At 37.0% G+C, this 22,044-nt stretch overlaps 1 protein-coding gene across 1 annotated transcript in view; it reads right to left on the bottom strand.

The window, feature by feature from the left end:
• Positions 1–21,725, bottom strand: part of Vwa8 (von Willebrand factor A domain containing 8) — a 360,850-nt gene extending 339,125 nt beyond the window's left edge. Inside the window, exons 1-2 of the mRNA XM_003477459.5 lie at positions 21,489–21,725; positions 2,367–2,444 (exon numbers count right to left, since the gene is read on the bottom strand). Of these exons, the coding sequence (XP_003477507.2) occupies positions 2,367–2,444; positions 21,489–21,651 (241 nt within the window). The 5' untranslated portion in view covers positions 21,652–21,725. The remainder of the gene's footprint in view (positions 1–2,366; positions 2,445–21,488) is intronic.
• Positions 21,726–22,044: the final 319 nt, after the last annotated feature.

A 22,044-nucleotide genomic window follows, 5' to 3' on the forward strand; every position in this document is an offset into this window, starting at 1 on the left:
AGGCCTCAATAATAGATATGAGAGGTAACAGAAAGAATCAACAAACTTGACCACAGGTCAGCTGGTACTATCCAGTCGAAGAAGCAGAAAGAGAAATGAATAAATAAAATGAACAGAGTTTGAAATACGTAGGTATCAGATCTATCAACATGTATAAATGGGAAAGAAATAAAAGAGGGAAGGAAAAACTAATAGTGAAGAAATAATGTTTAGCTGGGTGGTTGCTCACACCTGTAATCCCAGCACTCAGGAGGTTGAGGTGGGAGGATCTTTGTGAGTTCAAGACCAGCCTGGGCTACAAAGTGAGCTCAAGGCCAGCCTGAACTGCATAGGGAGACCCCGTCTCAAAAAAAAAAAAAAAAAAAAAAAAAAAAGACAAAAAAGAAATAATGTTTAAAATCTTACCAAATTAACAAAAGACATCAAAGAACATCCAAGTTCAACAAAATTCAAATAGGATAAATTCAAAAATCAGCACTTATACATCTGATATTAGTCTGTTTTCCATTGTTATAATGTTCTATCTGAAGCAAGGTAATACATAAAAAAAAAAAAAAGCCTTGGCTCACAGTTTTCAAAACTGAAAGTCCAACATTCGGCAGCCCCTTCTGTGCAACCTCTGGTGAGGCCTCCTTGGATGTGTCACACAGCATTGCAAAGGGCATCATGATAGCAGTGTGAGGAAGAGATTCGTGGCAAAGCACGAAAACACAGTTTGGAAAGGTCAGTCTTGCTCTTTTTATAATAACATATTTTCTTGGAAACTAACTCACTCCACAAACTAGCATTAATCCCTTCCAAAGGCAGCTTCCCCCATGACCAAATTACCATTCATCTGAAAGATTCACCATCCCCAGTGCTGCCACACAAGGGACCAGTTTTCTAGGACATGAAACTTTTGGAAACAAACCACAGCCAAACCACAGAACACAGCTTAATTAACCTATTAAACCTATCAAAGCCTAATCAACCTATCAAAAGACAAAACAGAGAATCTTTATAGCAAAGAGAAAAGTGACTCATCATGCAGAGAAGATCCATAAGAAGATTAATAAATGATTTCTTAGGGCCGGGGATTTAGCTAAGCGGCATAAGTGCCTGCCTGGCAAGCGCAGGATCATGAATTCGATTCCTGGTACAAAAAGAAAAAAAGAAAAAAAGATTTATCAGAAACTAGGGAAGCCAGAGGTATAAGATGACATATTCAAAGTGCTAAAAGAAACTGTCAATAAAGAATTCTATACCCTGGGGCTGGGGATTTAGTTCAGTGGCATAAGCACCTGCCATGCAAGCAGGCAGTCGTGAGTTTGATCCCCGGTACCGATAAAAAAAAAAAAAAAAAAAGAATTCTATACCCAATAAAACAATCATTTATAATACAAAGAAGAAATTAAGACATTTCCAAATATGAAATTCATCACTAGCAGAGCTGCCACACAAGAAATGCTAAAGTGAGTCCTGCCTGCAGGCTGAAATGAAAACACAGTAGACAGTAACTAAAAATCCACAGAAGGAAGTAACAACTGCAAGTAAAGGAAACAATGTAAAAATAGACACCATAAATAGGGTTTTGGCTGCCCTTTTACAGCATGCCCAATTTAAAAGACAACTTCACCCTGAGGACAGTCATGATAAAAAAGATAGACAATAACAAGTGTTAGTAATCATATGAAAAAACTGAAACACTGATGGATTGCTGGTAGGAATATAAAATGATGCAGCTGCTTTGGAAACAGTTTGATAATTCCTCAAAGTGCTAAAAAGAATCACTATATGATCTAGCAATTCCTCTCCTAGGTATATATTCGAAAGAATATGTCCATATAAAAACTACATCAGCATTATTCAGAATAGACCAAAATGCAAAGAATCCAGCTGTTCATCCACTGATGAGTAGGTAAACAAAATATAGAATACACACACACTTTATATACAGCTGCAACAGGCAAAACTAATAACAGGAGAGAGAACATGGTTTCTAGACTAAAGGAAAAGCATACAAAAGTACATTTGGAAGTGATGAAAAGTAATCTGGGTGGTTATATAGGTAAATAAAATTGTCAAAAAGAACCAAGTGAACACTTGAAATTGTGCATTTCATTATATGTAAACTTTAAAAAGAGTACTTGTGGGAAAAATTAACATTTCACTAATATTCACAAGTGAAATAATAAGATGCCTGGAATAGCTTTGAAATACTTTAGAACAAAGTATGAGAATTAGGTGAAAATTAGCATACTAGTGGTAAATGTTGAAAGTGGGTGATAAGTACATTAGATTTATACTATTCACTCTACTTCAGTGTATGTATGAATATTCCCACAATAAAGCTAGGATTTATTCATTCATAAATAAATATTCCTTACTGTAGTTCCGTGGCACAAGTTCTGGGTTCTTAGGCATTTTCAACTTGTAGGATACATCTCCAATATTAATTGTATCACCTAAAAAGAATAAAGAAACAGAATGATTACGAGGCAAGTGATACATACTATCCCTTTAGCAACAATGATCCTCCTGACCTATGGAGAAGTCTCATAGAAACATGTCTGCGTCAGGTCCTAAGTTCCAAAACCTCCATCCACAGTATAAGCTGCATCACGGAGAAGTAAGGCATTGTTACAACTTGTAACTTGATTTCCCCCCAAAGCCTGATGCACTCATAGGTGGGGATTTTTATTTATTTATTTGTGCCTGGGATTAAACTCATGACCTGGCACCTGCTGAGCAGGTGTTTATGCCGCTGAGCTAAATCCCCAGCCCCTTAGGTAGGGCTTTTTGACTGTATTTAGGGTGTGTGAATGTGGATTAAGGGTGTGATACTGGGAATAAGGACGTATGCATTAGTCCATTAATTGGTTTACCACACCTCTGAGTAACACCACCCAAAAGGCAGAAAGCCTGGATGGAATACAAAGGGACAGAAACCACAGCTACTGCTTTTGCTGTTGGTGTTGTTTGCTCCTTGCAATCTTCTGACCATCCTCCTTTGTTTTGAAATTGTTTCTACTTTGTGATAACCCTCTGCCACGCCACCTTGCCTTAGGGCCAGCTATGCACTGAAATCTATGCAAACTGTGAGCCAAATAAACCTTTCTTCCTTTAACTTGTGAGTGTCAGGTATTTTGTTATAGCACTGAAAGTAATTAAGACAGACAGCAATGAAATTTGCATTTCAAGCATTGGGCTGACAAAAAGATGAAGTACAATAAAATTTAATACCCAGCTTTATTTTGTTGCTAACATAGGCAAAAAATACAGAATGTATTTCAAAATCATCTAAGTCTTCAATACATATTCTCAACCTTTTTGATAACTTTATACATCTTCATTTCTAACATATACCATTTCAAGCACTCCAGCAACCTGCCCACCAAATTCAATATTTCTAGGTCCACAAAAAAAAGGCCCCAAGATGCATAAATGTCACGACTTTTTACATGAAAGAAGTAAAAAGAGAACAAAAGTCCTCACTCAGTACTACACTGTCCTAGTTTTTTTAAAATAACATTAATTTCTGACAAGATATGGGCATAAAAAAATCTCTAATCAGTATTAGCAAAAACATTCCTTTTTAATAAACTAAGAGATAACAGTGTAACTGACTTGTAGTTTTTATGGCTGAATAGCTCTCCACTATATAAAAATACCACATCTTTTCAATCCATTCTTCAGTTCATGGGCATCGGTGTGGTTTCCAAGATTTAGCTATTACAAATTGTGCTGCTATAAACATGGGTGCACATATATTGCTGTGGCTCACAGGTTGGTTCAGTTCTGACATTTCTTTGCTGATTTTTTATCTGGTTGATCTATGTGTGACAGTGGGGTATTAAAGTTCCCCCATCACAATTGTGTTATTGCTCATTTAATTTTTCATGTCTGTTAATATTTGTCTTATATAGTTGGGTGCTCCCGTATTTGGTGCACACATTTGATTGTTATCTCCTTCTTTTGAAATTTTCTCCTAACAAGTATACTGTGACCTTCTTTATCTCTTTTGATCATTCTTAAAAGTTGACATTGTCTGCAAACAGAACAGCTACTTTTTTTCTGGGTTCCTGTTGCATGAAGTATTGTTTTCCATCCTTTAACTTTCAATCTATGAATTTTTTTTTAGTTAAATGTGTTTCTTGTATACAGATTATTATTGAATTTTTTCCTTCTTGATCCATTCTGCCAGTCTGTTTCTTTTGATTGGTGAATTGAAGTCATTTACCTTGATGGTTATAACTGATATGTATTGGCTTACCTTTGTTGTTATTTTCCTGCTGTCGGTTCCCTGCTTTTTCCCTCTGTGTAACTGCTTGCCTTGTCTGGTTTCTTTCCTCTGTTGTTCTTGGAATTGTGGTCATTTTTATTTCTCTCTAGAATACCTTCCAGTACCCTTTGTAGTGTTGGTTTGGTGGTGATGAATTTCTTCTTTGTCATGGAAGTGTTTTATTTCTCCATTAATTTTGAAAGATAGCTTTTTAGGGTATATCGATCTAGGTTGGAAGTTGTTTTCTTTCAGGACTTGAAATATTTCACTCCAAGCTCTTCTTGATTTAAGAGTTGTGTTGTGATTCTGATTTGTGATTCTTTATTTATAGGTGATTTGTTTCTTTTCTCTAACAGCTTTTTTTTTTTTTTTTTTTTTTTGTACCAGGGATTGAACTTATGACCTTGCACTTGTCAGGCAGGTGCTTATGCAGCTGAGCTAAATTCCCAGCTCTCTAACTGCTTTTATAATTCTGTTCTTATGCTGAATTTCTGCGGTTTTGATTATTATAAATCTGGGTATAGATTTATTTTAGTTATGGCTAATTGGAGTTTCATATGCTTAACATCTGTATGTCAGATTCTTTTCCCATGTTTGGGAAATTTTCTGCCATTATTTCTGCAAATAGATTTTTGTATCATTTGTTGACTCCTGCCTTTTCACTGACACTAATTATTCTTGTATTATTTTTCTTTGCATCACCTTGCAGCTGTTGAATTGTAATTTACTAACTTTTTTGTTATTTTCAAGAGATCATTCCTTTCATGATCACTGGCCAGTATCTTGTCTTCAAAGTTGGAAAGCCTGTCTTCAGTTTCCTTCCAGTGATTTTATCAGCTTTCAATGGAATTTTTAATTTCCTGGATATTTTGAATCCATTTCACGCATTCTATTCCTTTTTTATATTGACCATTCATGGTTTCCATCCTCTTCTTAGCAATGTCTGTTGTTTTATCTAGCTCTACTCTAGATTTGCTGAGCAGTTCCTTTATAAATTTGATTATTTTTTTACCTGAAAGATTATTTCTTACACTTGTTCTGGGCAGGCTGGAGATCCCAGGCTGCATGTTGCTTCTGCATCTTGTCATTTTCTATTTCAAAAGTTCTTATTTTGGGTTTGTGTGTGTGTGTTGATCCTGGTAATTTTTTGTAGTATGTAGCTTTATCACTAGCATCAAGGCTTCTCTAGGTAAGGTTTGTTCTTAAAGGATGTCTTCTGTATGGAGGTTCTTGGTTTGGTTTCTGTGTCTCAAGATCTTACCACTTGTTGGCCCATATTGCTACTGTTGTTTCTGACAATTTCACATTGATAATCCCCCCTGCCCACCCTGTGCACTCTGGCTGGAAGTCCTGCTGTGTGACTAATGTTTCCACCAGTCTCTGGGTCTTCCTGTACTGTTCACCTGGATCCTGGCAGCCACTGGTCTCTGGGCCTTCCCACAGCATTTTTCACCTCCCACCTGACCTAAAGTGCAGGTCTACACCAAACAATCTCTCCGCTTTGCTCTCTTGTACAGCAAATCAGACATCCTAACACCATTTGCACCTGGAGCTTTATTTGGAAAGGGCTCAAAAACGCTCAGAAAAAGTAGCTGTACAAAACTCATCTTTTAGCATGGTCAGTTTGGTACATTCAAAACTAAGACTTTAAATCACAGCAATAATAACAGCCTTACTGTATGCTTACTATCTCCCACATCCCCCGAAACAGTCCTCTGAGTCAAAGCTTTACAAATGACAAAGTTTGTAAATCTGTAAAGAAGTATTTATAGACAAAGAGATTTTCTTTACAGATATATAGAAATTGAGAGAAGATAAGCACAACAAACAAAGCTAAATCTTGCTTAGATCTTAAATTACCAGCCAGAAGGAAGCAAGACAGAACGCATCAAGGAAAAAAATCCTTAAGGTTGCAAACTTGCTCCATAATTACCTACTCCTTCTTCCTCTTAACAATAAACTGTCTTTATTCTATCTATCATAGAGATTCTTAAAATATCAGCATTGCCTGGGAACTTATTAGAAAAGCAAACATTCAGGTCCCACTCCAAACCACTGAATTAGACACTGGAGTGAGCACAACAACCTGCGTTTCAGGAGTATCTCCAGTGATAAAATTCTAACATTCTTCAGGATGGAAATCACGAATGGTCAGCAGGGTCTTAGAGTGCTATACAAGCTTAATTTCCTCCAGGCATTGGTTTACAGATCATGCTGCACTATTTTCCTTAATGCAGGAAAGAAAACATAAAATAGCTACCTTCTAAAGTAGATTTTTTTTTAAAGGATAAGCTTACTTACAAATAAAAGTGTGGGTAGTATCATTGCTTAAAATATAAGTACAATAGCCTTTATAAAAGATGGTTATAAAGAATTATAGCTATGGTATTTTCAAATCAGATGCCTTTATAAATGCTGTTTTATTTTTCTAAAAATTATAATTACATAGCATCCTGACAAAACTGATAGTAAACATAAAAGCATTTTTAGTCACTAGTTCTCATTACAAATCTAAGAAGGAAGGCTGACAACTGGCTACCCACGAGTTTAAAAAAATTGAGGTAAAATTCCCAAATCACGTCCTATAAAAATAAACTCAAAATACACTAAAGATCTTCTACACATTGAAAATACATACAAAATAATTTAAAATATAGTTGTGGGGTTGTCAATGTGAAAAGGATTTCTTAAGCAAAGGCAAAGACCAAATATTTTGCAACACTAAAAATTTACTATATATTAGTAAAGTTACCATAAATAATTAAAATATAACAAAGGTACTGATTCAGAATATATTAAAAGCTGCAAATCAATAAGAAAAAACAAACCAACAGAAAAATAGGTATAAATATATAACAGAGAATTCACAGAAGTCACAAATTAGTAACAAGCAGAGAAAGAAACACACATTTATAGCATGGATAATGGAAACTAAAGGGAGAAGCCAATTCTGAGGTATAAAATCCAAAAACCGTTTCAAGTTCAATAGCACTGAGTAAAGAAGGAAACAATATTCTGGTGTACTGCTGACTTACATATGAACTGGTACAACCACTTTAGAAGCAAATTCTAATTCTCATTACTTTCCATCCCTACCAAAGTACCCTAAGAGACACACACTCCTAATGCTATGGCCTGAATGTGTCCCCCACAAAATCATGTGTTGAAATACTAAATTCCCAAAGTAATATTATTAGGAAGTTGGTGGAGTCTTTGAGAAATGGTTGGGCTGTAAGTGTGGAACTCTCAGAAATAAAATCAGTGCCAATATTGAAGACACCACCTGCCCTGTCACGCTGTGGCTATCTATGGGGGTAGAGCTGCAGCTACACATAACGCCCTCTAATCAGAGCACCAACCCAGCTGCACCTTGGTTTTAATTTCCCTGCCTCCAGAACTGTAAGAAATAAATCTCCCTCATTTATAAACTATCTAGTTTATGGTATTTTGTCAGCATAGCCCAAACTAAGATACCTTTTAATAATTCATAAAATACAAAACAAAGTTTTAAATATCACTAAAAGAGTATCATATTTATATCTATATCTGTACTATAATCTCTTTACTGAGGTTTTTAAAAAGGAGGAAAATTCTTCTCGCAGTATTTAGAACTGAATTTCTGATCATTCCATCAGAATATGCTTCACTGACAGTATTTTCTGGTTCTGCCGATGGCAGTTTAATCCTTCCAGTTGCTCAGACCAGAAAACTTGAAATCATTCATTTCTCTACACCCCAATCCATGGTAATCCAAAAGAGTCTTCTCTCACATTCTAACAAATCTCCTGTTTTAGCACTTGCTTTCTTCTGTTGTCTCAAGAGAAACCACAATGGTCCTAATAAAATTGGAATTGCGTAATGCCAGTTCTGGGGTCAACACTCCAGTCTTTGTAATGGCCCGTAAAGATATTCCAGTCTGTCTAGAATGCGTAAAGAATTTTTAAAAATCAGGACCCCAATTTCAAAGACTCAATCCAAAAATGGGCATCTGAGATGAATACGCAGTTCTCAGATGAAGAATTACAAATGGCAAATAAATATATGAAAAATGTTCTCAACACCTTTGGTCATTAAAGAAATGCAAATTGAAACAACACTGAGATTCTATCTCACTCTACAAAGAATCGCTATCATCAAAAACGCAGCCAGTAACAAATGCTGGAGAGGTGTGGAGAAAAAATAGCTTTCTCCATTGTTGGTGGGAGTGTAGACTGGTACAATGAAAATCAGTGTGGAGATTTCTCAAAAAACTAGAATTAGAGGTTTCATTTGACCCAGCTATTCCCCTTCTGGGTATTTATCCAGAATTTAAAACATCATACCAAAGCAATACATGTGCACCCATGTTTATAGCAGCACAATTTGTAAGAGACAGAACTTGGAAACAACCCAAACGCTCATCAATTGAGGAAAGATTAAAAAAAGTTGTATTTTTATACAAAGGAACATTACTCAGCTATAAAGAAGGATAAATTCAAGGCTTTTATAGGTAAATGAATGCAACTTGAGACCATACTCATAAATGAAATAAATCAGATTTGCATGTATAAACACTGTATTGTCTCCCTATGTAAAAAACTGAAAAAGTAAATAAGATCCAAAAGTTACAATAGATACTGACAAAGGGAAAGAAACTGCTCAAAGGAAAAGAACAACTGGGATGGAGAAAAAAGGAAAGAAAAAAATACACACACACACACACACACACACACACACACGCATGCAAGATAGCTAAGATGACTGTACTACTAATTCTCTTAGTTCGAGGAAAGAAACAGTTAATATTCATATAGTTTGATCAACTTTGCATGCCTACATCTGGTAATCTGAGCCTCTCCTTTTGCATATAGCAATATGCAATATAACAATCATTGTTAAATTCCTATCATCTTGTCTGGAAATCCTATATTGCTATTGTTTTGGGAGTGTTGTTTGTTTTTTGGGTTTTTTTTCTGTGTTTTCTCTTTTCTCTTATAAAAAAGGATATTTCCAATCTGCTTCCCCCATTTCCTCTCAGATCACATCTTCTTTTTTTTTTTTTTTTTTTATTTTTATTTAAGAGGAAAAAGAGAAAAACACAAAACAAACCAAAGCGGCGTAAGGGTACACGCAATACAGAACTACAAAACAAAACAAAACAAAACAAAAAACCATAACAGTAATAAATTACCTGCTAGTAGATTACACACAATTTTCTTGAAAATAGTTCCTCAAATCACAGTATCAAAGAACACAAGGTGGACATTCAAACAGGGAGACTGCAAACAGCTGTGTTCAATGTTCCAAAAACATTGATAAAGTCAGCTATTTAACACCCCCAAACACACTTGCTGTTATATCCGTTAGAGCTCTTTTTCTTTTTTTTTTTTTCCCTCTCTTTTTTACAACAAAATTTACACATCTTGGATTTTATTACTCCTTAGTGCTTATTACTTTCTTTGGGGGGGGGGGGAAGAATACAGTTAAATATGGCAAAACGAAGCTGTCAGTCAATACCAAGGATAGACATAGCACATGGTGTAGAACAGAGTACAAGTTTATCAACAATGGTTATCAACGTTGTCCCTTGTTTCCTTAAAAAGAATTGTCTATCTTATTAGATATTATAAAGTTGGACAAAACAGTAGAGAACAAGACCAATAAAACTTAGGCATTGTAAACATTACAGGACTTCCAAAGAAGACAATAGTCAAACCAGAATGGGTATCTTAGTGAATCTTATTGTCTTCAAAGTAGTTGCCTATGTCTTCAAACTTGATACTATCATATAGAATGGAACAGAGTCTAATCAGTCAAAACAAGATCGTGGGAGTACTACAGGACTTCAAAACAAGTTAATAGGAAATAGAAAAGAGTTACTATTTATATATCCTAATTTTTTTGAATTTTTTCTTTAATTAAGACAAACATAAGAAATGACTAATTTTTTTTTGAAACAATAAGGGGGAGATTGAGATAAAACAGGACATAACAATATAACAATAGAGGTCACAGCATGACTGTTTCAATAACCTAGTACTTCACCACCTTATAACCTGACTTAATAGTAGTTACCATAGTGTCTTTTTCCTTGAAATATTTGGGTAAAACTTCATATACTCTAGCTTCAAATATTTTCATATCAAGAAGCCCAGAATAAAGCCTTTCTAATTAATGAGTGAAAACTTTATAAGGCTTCAAGGCCACCTAATGGGGAATCATGATTACCACATATTTTTATATATTTGAATCATTATTTACATTAGGGAAACTATTCGGTATTCACACATGCGAGATTGATTTATTTCACTAATGAGTATGGTCTCAAGCTGCGCCCATTTATTGATAAATATCTCAATGTGATCCTTCTTTATAGCTGAATAATACTCCATTGTATAGAAATACCACAACTTTTTTATCCATTCCTCAGTTGATGGGCACTTGGGTTGTTTCCAAGATCTGGCGATTACAAATTGTGCTGCTATAAACATAGGTGCACATAAATCACTGTGGTATGATGCTTTCAGTTCTTCTGGGAATATGCCTAGAAGTGGAATAGCTGGAATAAATGGGATTTCCAGTCCCAACTTTTTGAGAAATCTCCAGACAGATCTCCACAAAGGCTGTACCAGTCTACACTCCCACCAGCAGTGCAGGAGAGTTCCTTTTTCCCCACAGCCTCTCCAGCATTTGTTGTCGGTTTTCTTGATCCTGGCCATTCTTTCAGGAGTGAGATGGTATCTCAGTGTGGTTTTAATTTGCATTTCTCTAATGACCAATGATGATGAGCATTTTTTCATGTATTTATTTGCCATTTGCATTTCTTCATCTGAGAATTGCATATTCATCTCAGATGCCCATTTTTGGATTAGATTTTTGAATTTCGGAGGTCTGAGTTTCTTTAATTTTTTGTGTTTTAGACAAGAGGCCCTTGTCTGAGAGAGAGTTCACTAAAATCTTTTCCCAGTTTGTGGGTTTTCTTTTCACTATGCTGGAGATTTCTTTTGACATGCAGAAACTTTTTAATAAGAAGTGGTCCCAGTTATTGATTCTGGGAAGTATTTCCCGTGCGGTTTGAGTCCTGTTCATGAATTCTTTACCTACTCCTATGTCTCCAAGGTTTCTACCTATTTTGTCTTCCAATAGATTTAGTGTTTCTGTTTTAATATTCAGATCTTTGACCCATTTAGATTTTAATTTAGTACATGGTGATAGACATGGGTCTAGCTTTAGTTTTCGGCAAATGGAGAGCCAGTTTTTCCAGCACCATTTATTAAAGAGACTGTCGTTCTTCCAGTGAACCTGCTTGGCTCCTTTATCAAAAATAAGGTGGTTGAGTGTGTTCGTAGTTGTGGTTGTATCTTCTAATCTATTCCACTGATCTTCGGCTCTGTTTTGATTCCAATACCATGTTGATTTTACTACTGTTGCTTTGTAGTATAACTTCAAGTCAGGGATTGTGATGCCTCCTGCTTTGTCTTTGCTGCTTAGAATTGCCTTTGCGATTCTAGGTCTCTTCTGGTTCCAGATGAAATTTAGGAGTGATTTCTCTAGATCTATAAGGTATGTTGATGGTATTTCTATTGGGATTGCATTGAATCTGTATAACAGTTTTGGGAGAATGGCCATTTTCACAATGTTTGTTCTTCCTATCCATGAGCAAGGGATGTCTTTCCATTTTCTGAGATCATCTTCAATTTCCTTTTTCAGTGTATTATAATTTTCACTGTATAAGTCTTTCACTTCTTTCGTAAGAGTAATTCCTAAATATTTCATTTTTTTGCTTGCTAATGTGAATAGTCCAGAGATCACATCTTCTATTCTCATCACTTATGCTGAGGTAGAAGATTAGAACTGGTACAAACTGGACAACCAACTAGGTAGAATGTGTCAAAAAGTCACAGAAACCCATGTTGACTAACACAAGTTGACTGAGATATTTCCTTAAAGGAGAAGACAGGTGCAGAACACTACCTCCAAAAGGATTCCAGGAATACGGCTCCTGCACACAGGCCCAATAAAAAACCAATACTCTCAATCCTTTATTTGAATTCATGGAACCAATCAAAAAAGCACTATTCTGGCTCTACTCGGATGTCCAATCAAAAGATGCTATTTCAAATCTTTCATTTACATCTGGCAAAAGGTAGAGTTTTTGATAGGACAATTGTCCCAATACCCCATTTACATATCTTGAAAAAGAAAAACAAACATGTAAGGGACATCCACCAAAGGCTGAACCATAAAGCAAGTCTTAATAAATTTCAAAGGACTTTAGAGTATTATTTGTGACCATAATGGAATTAAACTACAAATCAGTACTAAAACAGTAACTGGAATAGACCTAAACATCTTGACACCAAACAAGAGGTTTCTAAAATATACCAAACTGAAACAATAGGAATTGGATTCATTGAGAAATAGGGCAGGAATCAATTAGTGATGTCTACTGCTGGCAAAAGAGAAGTTACGACATCACGTGGACCAACCATCTGCAACCTCTGCCTTAAATGTTAACGTTCTTGGATATCTTCTGCTACTTTTCTGATTCATCTAATCCATGCCGACAGCCCAGATTTTCAGACAACTCAACATTTAAGATCTGTATCTTAAATTGTATATCTGCCCATAGCCTAGTTGACACTTCACCTAGATATTCCAAAGATACCTCAACTTCAGCATGAGACTAGAACTCTGTGTGTTCTATGTGCCCAATCACTTCCAGCCAACTCCACCTCCTGTATTCCAGTGATTGATATTTCACTCCCTTAAGCTAAATGGCCTTTGCTCTCATACCATTTTGCCTTTATACACGTACTCCTCAAATATCTTCATCTTTTTTTTTTTCTTCTTTTTCATTTTTATCGGTACCAGGGATCGAACTCACGACTGCCTGCTTGCAAGGCAGGCGCTTATGCTGCTGAGCTAAATCCCCACCCCCAATATCTTCATCTTTATAAGCCTTCTCTAATTTTTTCCTCTAACAGTGCCCCTCCTTCCAGAACTGATTACTCCATTCCTGTCTTCCTGCTAGCAAAGAATGATGTGTACTTTTGTAATGCATTTCTCACACTGTATTATAATGATTGTGTTTTCGCTGGAACAGTAGTCTGAATTAAAGTATGTGAAGACTTCCCAAGGTTTTATGGTTTAGTTCTAAAACATCCCCCAAAGTCTAAAGTGTTTGGGAAATGTCTGGATCATGGGGCCACTATATTCATCAGTGGATTTACCTCCTGATGAGTTCAATAGTTCATGTGCTGTTAGGAGACAGGTCCTGTTTTGGAGGGGTGGTTCAGTGGGAGTGGTGCCTAGAAGGATGCATTCTTGTGCATTCCCTGCAATAATTAATATCCAACTGGAGAATATTAATTGTATAAAGTTAATTAGTTAATAGTCAACTGGAATAATACTAGTCATGTTGTTATAAGGTATGTTTCCACAAAATATAAATTATTATTAAAATTTGTGACATACTGTTCTTTTTTAAAAACTGCACTGTAATGAGAAAAATATTTTGATATTTACACATTTTCACTGAAGGAAGGTAGTATGAAAATAAAACTTCCAAGAATAAAAACATATTAAGACAAAATTATAAAGAGTATAGGGAGCTGGGGATTTAGCTCAGCAGCATAAGGGCCTGCCTTGCAAGCAGACAGTCGTGAGTTCGATCCCTGAGTACCGATAAAAATGAAAAAGGAAAAAAAAAAAAGACTGTAACGGAAATGCAAATTCAATGGAATTGGGGCGTGGGCCATAAACCCTCCTCAAATCAAAGGGATGAGTTCACCACTGGAGAGGTGGATTCCAATGTCTAAAGAAAGAAATATGTACATTTTCTGACAGTTGAGGGTTTTTTTTTTAATCTACTTTAAAACTAGAGTTAGTGGGAAATGAATTACTAGGATATTCTGTTTTCAAAAAAGAGTGTATAACAAATCTTCTTTTAAATGTCAATATTTACAATACACTGAAAATGTCATTCTTTGCAACTGTACTTACCAGGGAAACGTCTAGCTAGCAACCTAAAAATGTGCAAAGGAGCACATGTTTACAAAATCCTTTTATAGCAGATAAATGAGAAAAATATTGGATGTCTCCAGAGTGTGCGTACCTGTGTGTGTGTGCCTGCGTGTGTCTGTGTGTAGGGGCTATGTTGGCACCATTGTATCCCCAGTGCCAAGCTCATAACAGACTCACTAGGTATGCAATAAATGTTTGACAATGAACAAGAAGTTTTAAATTAAATCATTTTCTTTCTTAGGTATTGTTTTTACACTCTGATTAATGATTATTTGTATTCTTTAAGCATACTCTATCTATAAACATGCTCCTATATCAAGCTCTTTGTAAAAGATACAAATGAGGTAAAGTATTCTTTAAAAAAGAATGAAAATACTATACTGATATGACAATGGGGTAACAAAATATTAGGCAGAAGAAACTATTGTCTGCTTTTCAAATTAACGTATGCCTTTTTTGGTTTTTGTTGGGGGGTATTTTTTGCTGTTGTTTTTTGTTTGTTTTGGTCTCTTGAGACAGGCTCTCACCATGCAGTTCAGGCTACCCTTAAACTCACTTTGTAGCCCAGGCTGGTCTTGAACTCACAATGATCCTTCTGCTTCAGCTTCTTGAATAGTAGGATACAGATGTGGTCACCATGCCTGACTTAATGTCTGCTATTTTAAACCCAAAAGACAATACAGGTGATAGAGGCACTGTTCAGTGGAAGAGCACATGCTGACGTGCATAATGCCCAGGACCACATCAATTAATAAGTCAATTTAGTTAATATACTGATATGAAATACTCTTAATAAAAACTATTAAAATAGCAAGAATCAGTGAACTTTAAAAAGTACAAATGTTATAATGGTGCTAAACATTTCATTGGACTTATAATAAGTAATGCAAAAAAGCAACCATATATAGCTTGGATTAACCTCATTCTGTATAGTTGAATACAAAAATTATCACACAAATACTATTACAAAAAGTTACATTTTTACTGAGACATGAAAACTATAAACTTGAAAATTTAAAACACAGAAAAGAATATAAAAGATGAAACCTTCCAAATGAAACTAAAGTTAGAATGCAGTTAAAGTAACAAGTACCACTTGTAATAATATTTAAAGGAATTTCTCCAAGGCTTATAGGAAAAATAACTTCTATGTTCAAGTTAATAATTAAAAGTGCTTTTTAATATAACACAGCCTTATGCAACTCCCTTTGGACATTAATCATTTGAGTGGAAGTCTGTTGTGTTTCACATGTCCAATATTGTTTTTCCTTTCTTTTGACATTGGAATCCCTCTCTCCAATAGTTTGAGGATTTATGCCATGCGTCCCATCTCCAACATTTACCCCTGCCCCAAATCACCCAGAAGTGAGTACCCTACACAAGCCAAGCCAGAATGGCCAGCCCCTGGCCACAATGATTATTTCAGAGATGTACACCAGACTCAGACTTGACCAAGAATTCTCTGCAGGATTTTTGTCATGCTAGCATGAGGAGATCCCTGTCTTCTGATATTGTGAAATGTAAGGGCAATGATGGCCTGGAGCTGTCAGTGAGACTATCATTGTTACCCACTGAACAAAGCCTGTCGGGTGTTGAAACCAATGCAGCAAAAAGGAAGTCCAGTAAGTGGAGGCAGAAAAACAAAGGGAAAGGCAGAGACAGCCCAAGCCCCAAAGATGTCACTTGAACACTGTGCACCTAGCCTGGCATGAAGCAACAGGACATTCTGCTGATGTGACCTACGCGTTTTTTCTGTGCCCACTTCTGCCATTTTAGATGAAAGGGCAGTTAATATAGCAATTCTTATAAAGCACAGATAGGTAGAGCAAGGGTAACAATCCCAATCTACAAATGAAGATACAGTCTCAGAAGGAAACACGGGACACTTTAAATCCTTAGGGCAACCTTCATAAATGTGCATCAAGTAAGCAGTCTTCAGGGCAAATTTCATTAGGTCAGGATTTCTTGATCAATCTTTATACAACACATTTCATTTTTGTTATGTACAGTATTATTTTACAGTGAAAGCTTATCATGTTTTTGTCCTGAGATTTTACCAGTCACACATTCTACTCTATGGTCCTGCTATGGCCAAATACCAGAACTACTCTGTTCGTCCTTTAATGTCTAACTAATAAGAAATTTTACAATCAATAGCTTTATCAACTTTATTTTTATTAATAATTTCTATCAGTCTTAATTTTTATACAACTGATTTTATTTAACTCTCCACTAACCTATGAGAAATCAGAATATTCTCAGACACTTCTATATCTTTACCAATCTCAAAAATATCCTCAATTATATACTTCAGGCATTTCTGTAGTAACCCTTATGGTTACTTATGGTTTTATTACTTACTTATGGTTTATTATTCTTAATCTCTTCCCCATTGGAGACTATGAATGTATATACTTTTATTTTTTGCTTTTTTTTTTTTTTTTTTTGAGACATGCGTAGTTTAGGCAGAGCTTGAACTCACTATGTAGCCCAGGCTGGCCTCAACCTCGTAGCAATTCTCTTGCCTCAGCTTCCCAAGTGCTGCGCTTACAGGCATGCACCACCAAGCCCAGCTTGGTGAATATATATACTTTTTAAAATACTGTTTTATGAAAAATACTCATGCAATGATTTGCAGTGTTAAGTAAATTGGTCTGAGGAGACTTTTGTACTTTGAGTTCTAAGATAATAAATTGAACCTAACCTTGTTGTGAATTAAACTAGGTATTGTTGTGTAAAAACTGAAACTTGGCCAGCCAGTCACAGCAAGCCATTCTTCAGTCTATCACAGGCTGCCAACTCATCAGGCAAAGTTCAAATAAGGCAGACACTGAACTGAATCAATCAAGCAGCTTCTGTATATCACTTCTGTTTTCCAGTCCTAAATCTGGTTGCCCATATTGCTAATTGGATCTGTCTGGACCTCTTCTGATACTCAAGCTGACTAATTTGCTAATCGTTTTTCACTCAAACTAAAATTTGATTTTTTAGGAGTTTTAACTGTAACAGAAGCTTTGACAAAGATGGGTAGTTCAGGATTTCTCAACAGTGGCACTACTGACATTGAAGGCTGGATAATCCTTTGCTGTAAGGGGCAAGACATTTACAGCACCTCTGGCTTCCACCTATCAAATGCCAGAAGCACTCCTCCCTCCTGGTTCTGACAATCAGAAAACATCTCCAGACATTCCAAATGCATCAGATGGAGGGAAATCAGCTTTTTTTAAGAAGTGACAGATTAATGGTACTGTTATTCTTTTAGTAATATACAATGCTCAGACCCAAGAGAAAATTAAACATATCCTCATGTACGGCAATATATGTTAATATGTCCATAATAATGGATGTAATAACAAACTGTAAAACACATGATCACACTTTTGAAAATAAATATGGATGCCATGCAGGGGCCACTGTAGGGAGAGCTAGATGCCAGTCTTTTCCTGTGAGTCAGGAACATCTGCAAACTGTGGGGGAAAAGAACAAGAAGTCACCAAGAAGCAAGCCCTCCCTGCAAACTGGTGCCATGCACAGGCTACAAGGGGAAGAGCCTGATGCCAGCCACTTTCAGCATGCAGGCTAGGAAACAAGTCAACCCTGCACCTGCCCCCACCCTGAACGCCGTAACAGACCAGCTGATTCGGAGGAACACAGGCTGTGATGATAGCTACTGAGGTAAAATACAATTTAATGCTTGTACTGTTTAGTGTTTCACTGACTTTGCAGGTCTAAAGTCTGTCTATTCAGAGGATACAATACGCAATGTAGCATCTACGGGGGAACTCTTTCTGAAAGTGGTAGCCATTAATTCCCTATCATCTTATTTTGAAGTCCTGTATCATCTTCACTGTTTTGTTGGGCTGGCTTTTATACTGTTTTGTTTTGTTTGACTTTATTATAACAAATGGCATGGGCAGCTATTTCAAAGATAAGATCTATGGTGGCAGTCATTTTGGATTTACTCTTGTTTTGAAGGCTTTTCTTGCATTAATTTTTGTGTAGGTTTTTTTTTTTTTTTTACTGGTTCTGTTCTGTTGTTTTGTTTGATTTTTACTATGTGTGAAGGACTCTGCAGCTATTTTGAAGACAGCAAGAGGCATTATGGTAACCACTGTTGACTTCCTACTGTTTTGAAGTCCTGTGTTACATTGGTTTGTTTTGATTGGCTTTATTGCTCTATTTTGTTTGGTTTTACTCACTTTAAAATAAAAATTAAAAAAATAAAATAAATAAGTACAGTTAAGTTGTACATACAAACATTTGATTTGTGAATTCACCCAGATAAGAATGGAACTCACATTGTAAACATTCACAGGTGAGAACAAATCGTATCAACAGCTCACCTGTCTGCAGGACATTGTCACAGTACAGCTGCTGCATTCTAACTATATAATGCAATAGTGTAGAGTAGTACAGGTCAGTTGGAACCTTATTGTATTTTTATATTCATTTTTTCATGCTTTACACTGTATATCTGTGTCAAAGGTATGTAAGATTCACTTTGTCAGACCGATGAATGAATCCAATTTATGAACATTCTCCCAGAACTGAATTTGTTCATAAATTCGGAACTTACTAGATTGTATAAACATTATATGTTAGATATAACCTGACAGAATTAATACTATAAAAGTTGACAATAATGAATGTGAGTTAGGATTATGTATCATAGAATTTATCTGTATTTGTCAGTTTCCTACAACAAATATAGATCACTTATACAAAAATATTTTAGAGTGTTTCTAAAAGCATATTTATGTTACACATGAAAAAGTACTGAGTCCATTTAATAATGATGGTGTTAAAGGAAGTTATGCTTCTGAGTTTATCGTTTTATGTATGGCATATCTGAATCCATTTAACATCAGAGTCCTACTGAACCAGCTTGCTTGGTTCCATCTATGAAAACACTACAATAATCCTTACTGAAAACTACAGTAGATAACCAACTAAGTTCTTTGTTTCTAAAACAACTCACTGCTATTAATTTAGGTATAAAAAGATATTTTTAAACAAAATGTTAATTTACATAATCTGATAAAATGGATAAAAAGCAGTGGGTATGGGTTCTGTTTTCCTTTTTAACATAAATGATATCTCTTTCTTCTTAATCAGCCTTAATACATTCTCACTCTCATTCTCTACATGACCTTTCACCTAGTAAGCCACTGAACCATTTGGTATAAACTATTGGCATGCACTCAAGGAGCACAAAGATTAGTAAGACAGGACATACAACCAAGTACAAATTTAAAAAAACATTATAAAGTAAATTCATTATAAATGTAATTTTCAGACTACTAGCAAGCAATTCCAATTACACCTGAAGTACCGGAGTTACTGTTTCCACAGCATTTTTCCAGCACAAACTAAACCATTACAGTCTAGTGTCATCTGCAGCTTTACATTTGTCTGCAGATCTCTGATCCAGATGGACCACTTACCAATACCTGTCAGGCTAGCCAAGAGCTTGCCTTTTCTTACTTGACTCACAACCGTTCCTACGTGGGTCCAGATATCAAGTGAGCTCAGAGTGCCATTTGTCCACAGTCCTCATATACTTTCAATGTTATAAATATTTTTAGTAGCAAGGCAAGTTAGGTTAGCCTAATCTATTTTGGTCTAATCCAGAGAGTTAGATTGAGTCTAAGAAGTGTATGTGCTGTCTGTCCATACATACTATGTCTGTGATTCACAGTTTAAGCAAAGCCTGTACTTTTGATCTGTTGAACATAACACAAATTTTGAGAGCATTTACAAGTATTTACCACCATTATATAATAAAAACTTTTAAAATTCATACATTTGTTTCTAATGTTTTTACATCAACAAGTATTATTCAGGTACAAACAATTGCTACTTTTTTTAAAAGTTCTTGTCAATTAAGTGTTTCGGCAGCCTTCCTGAACAATACTAACAGTTCTGATCCTAAAAAGAATTGGTCTGATCTCTTCAAAACCCTGAACACAGAATAATTCACATAGCTGAAAGTGTATATACTAAGAATAACAAAAGTTAACTTACATTGAATTTATGCACCATGGATTATAATATCAAATTGAATCCTCACAACCCTAGCAGAGTTACACTTTTTATCCTCGTTTTACAGGAAAGAACACTGGAATACAAAATAGCCTTCTCTCAAGTTCTCCTAGCTGGACAGTATATAAGCGCATTCCAAACAAGACTGCTTACCTCCTGAACCATAGTTACAGGTTATTCTACAGTTCTATCATTGACTTTTGCCTTCTAGGATTGAGGAGCAACAAATAACATAAATAAAGAAAAACAAATGAATAAACTCTACCAAAGTCATAATTGAAAAAGGTAAAATTTGAATTACAGCTGGGGGACAGGGCATTTGTTCAATGAATGAGAAGTAAACTCACTTGTTTCTTGGAAAGAAAAATTACTGGATGGGACGAGAAGGCAAGAGTAACAATGAAATCTACAATTTCACAGTGAAAACCTGTTATTCTAACTAAAAACGACATCGGCAAAATTTTGCCTAGAATCATCCTGACATTCAAAAACACAAACAACAGGGATCCCTCACTTAATCAGCACAAATATTCAAACGCCACTGCACAACACAAAAGATTTGGAAAACCAGCTCAGGTAGAGAAAATATCCGGCTTAGAAAACTGAGCGTGAAGGAACAAGAGACATAGCTCAGTGGCACAATGCCTGCCTGGTCCTGAGTTCAATTCCCCATACAGAAGGAAGGAAGGGAGAAAGAACCAAGTATGTGACTGTAGTAAACTATGATGTGTTCAGACTCCTGCAACTCTTGGAATTGTTCCTGCATGCCTAAACACATGCCCGGCTGAAACAGGACACAGCACGGCTTCCCCGCTTTTGGCTCCCAGGTGGCAAGGTCAAATGTGACTTCCAACAATCCCCAAAGGTTGCTGCGTTGACCTTTGCGTGTTCAACAATCCAAGTCAGATTTGGGGTATAGAGATCTGCTGGGTAAGGAGGAAGCATCATCCCAGATCACCAGGACCCTTGGTCCGGTCTCCTGGAGTTCGAGGATGGAAGCCCTGAGAGTGCCAGCGCTTTGCCCCACTCCACAAGCAGGTAGCGGTGAGATCAGAACTCTAGAACCTCGATCCCGCGGCTCCCAGCGCGGCGAGCGCTTCTCCCCGGGGCAGCGACACGGCGGGGCCGACGGCGGCGGCGCGCAGGGGCAGCGGAGAGCACGGCGGGGGCGCCCGGTTACCTGTGTCGGCCCCCGCCCCGGCGTGCACCAGGCGGACCTGCAGACGCTGCTCGGCGGCGCCCGGCCGGCCTCGCAGCACCTGCCGCAGGAGCAGCCGCACACGCCGCGAGGCTGCGGCACTGTGGCCGCCGGGAGCTCCAAGAAGCAGGAGGTGAGACTGCATGGGGCTGGCGGCTGAGCCGAGGGCGTTAAGGAGTCCCGGTCCGACGTCTCCCGGGACGGAAGTGCGCCGAGGGGGACCGGAAGCGGCGGCACGACGCGTCCGCCGGAAACGCCTTCCCCCGGCGCAGCGTGCACTGCAGCGTCTGCCCGGCCTGTGGAGGCGAAAGAGCCGCTCGGCTATTCCCGGGCTCGCGCGTGCTTCGCCTTCCCGGACGCCGCGGGCACTCCGTCGTGGCCCGCCCTTTTGCCCTAGAAACTCTGAAGTGAAAGAAACTCCAAGGAATTTTAGGAACACTTGACTGAGAAGGTTTAGTTAATAGCCCAGATGCGCGCGCTTTCCCGGAACAACGGTTCAAATCCGCTTGTGAACTGAGAAAATACGCGGAGGATTCTG

The sequence above is a fragment of the Cavia porcellus genome, unplaced genomic scaffold (assembly GCF_034190915.1).
Source record: "Cavia porcellus strain 051 isolate PalLab524CR breed Dunkin Hartley unplaced genomic scaffold, mCavPor4.1 scaffold_21, whole genome shotgun sequence".
NCBI lineage: Eukaryota > Metazoa > Chordata > Mammalia > Rodentia > Caviidae > Cavia > Cavia porcellus.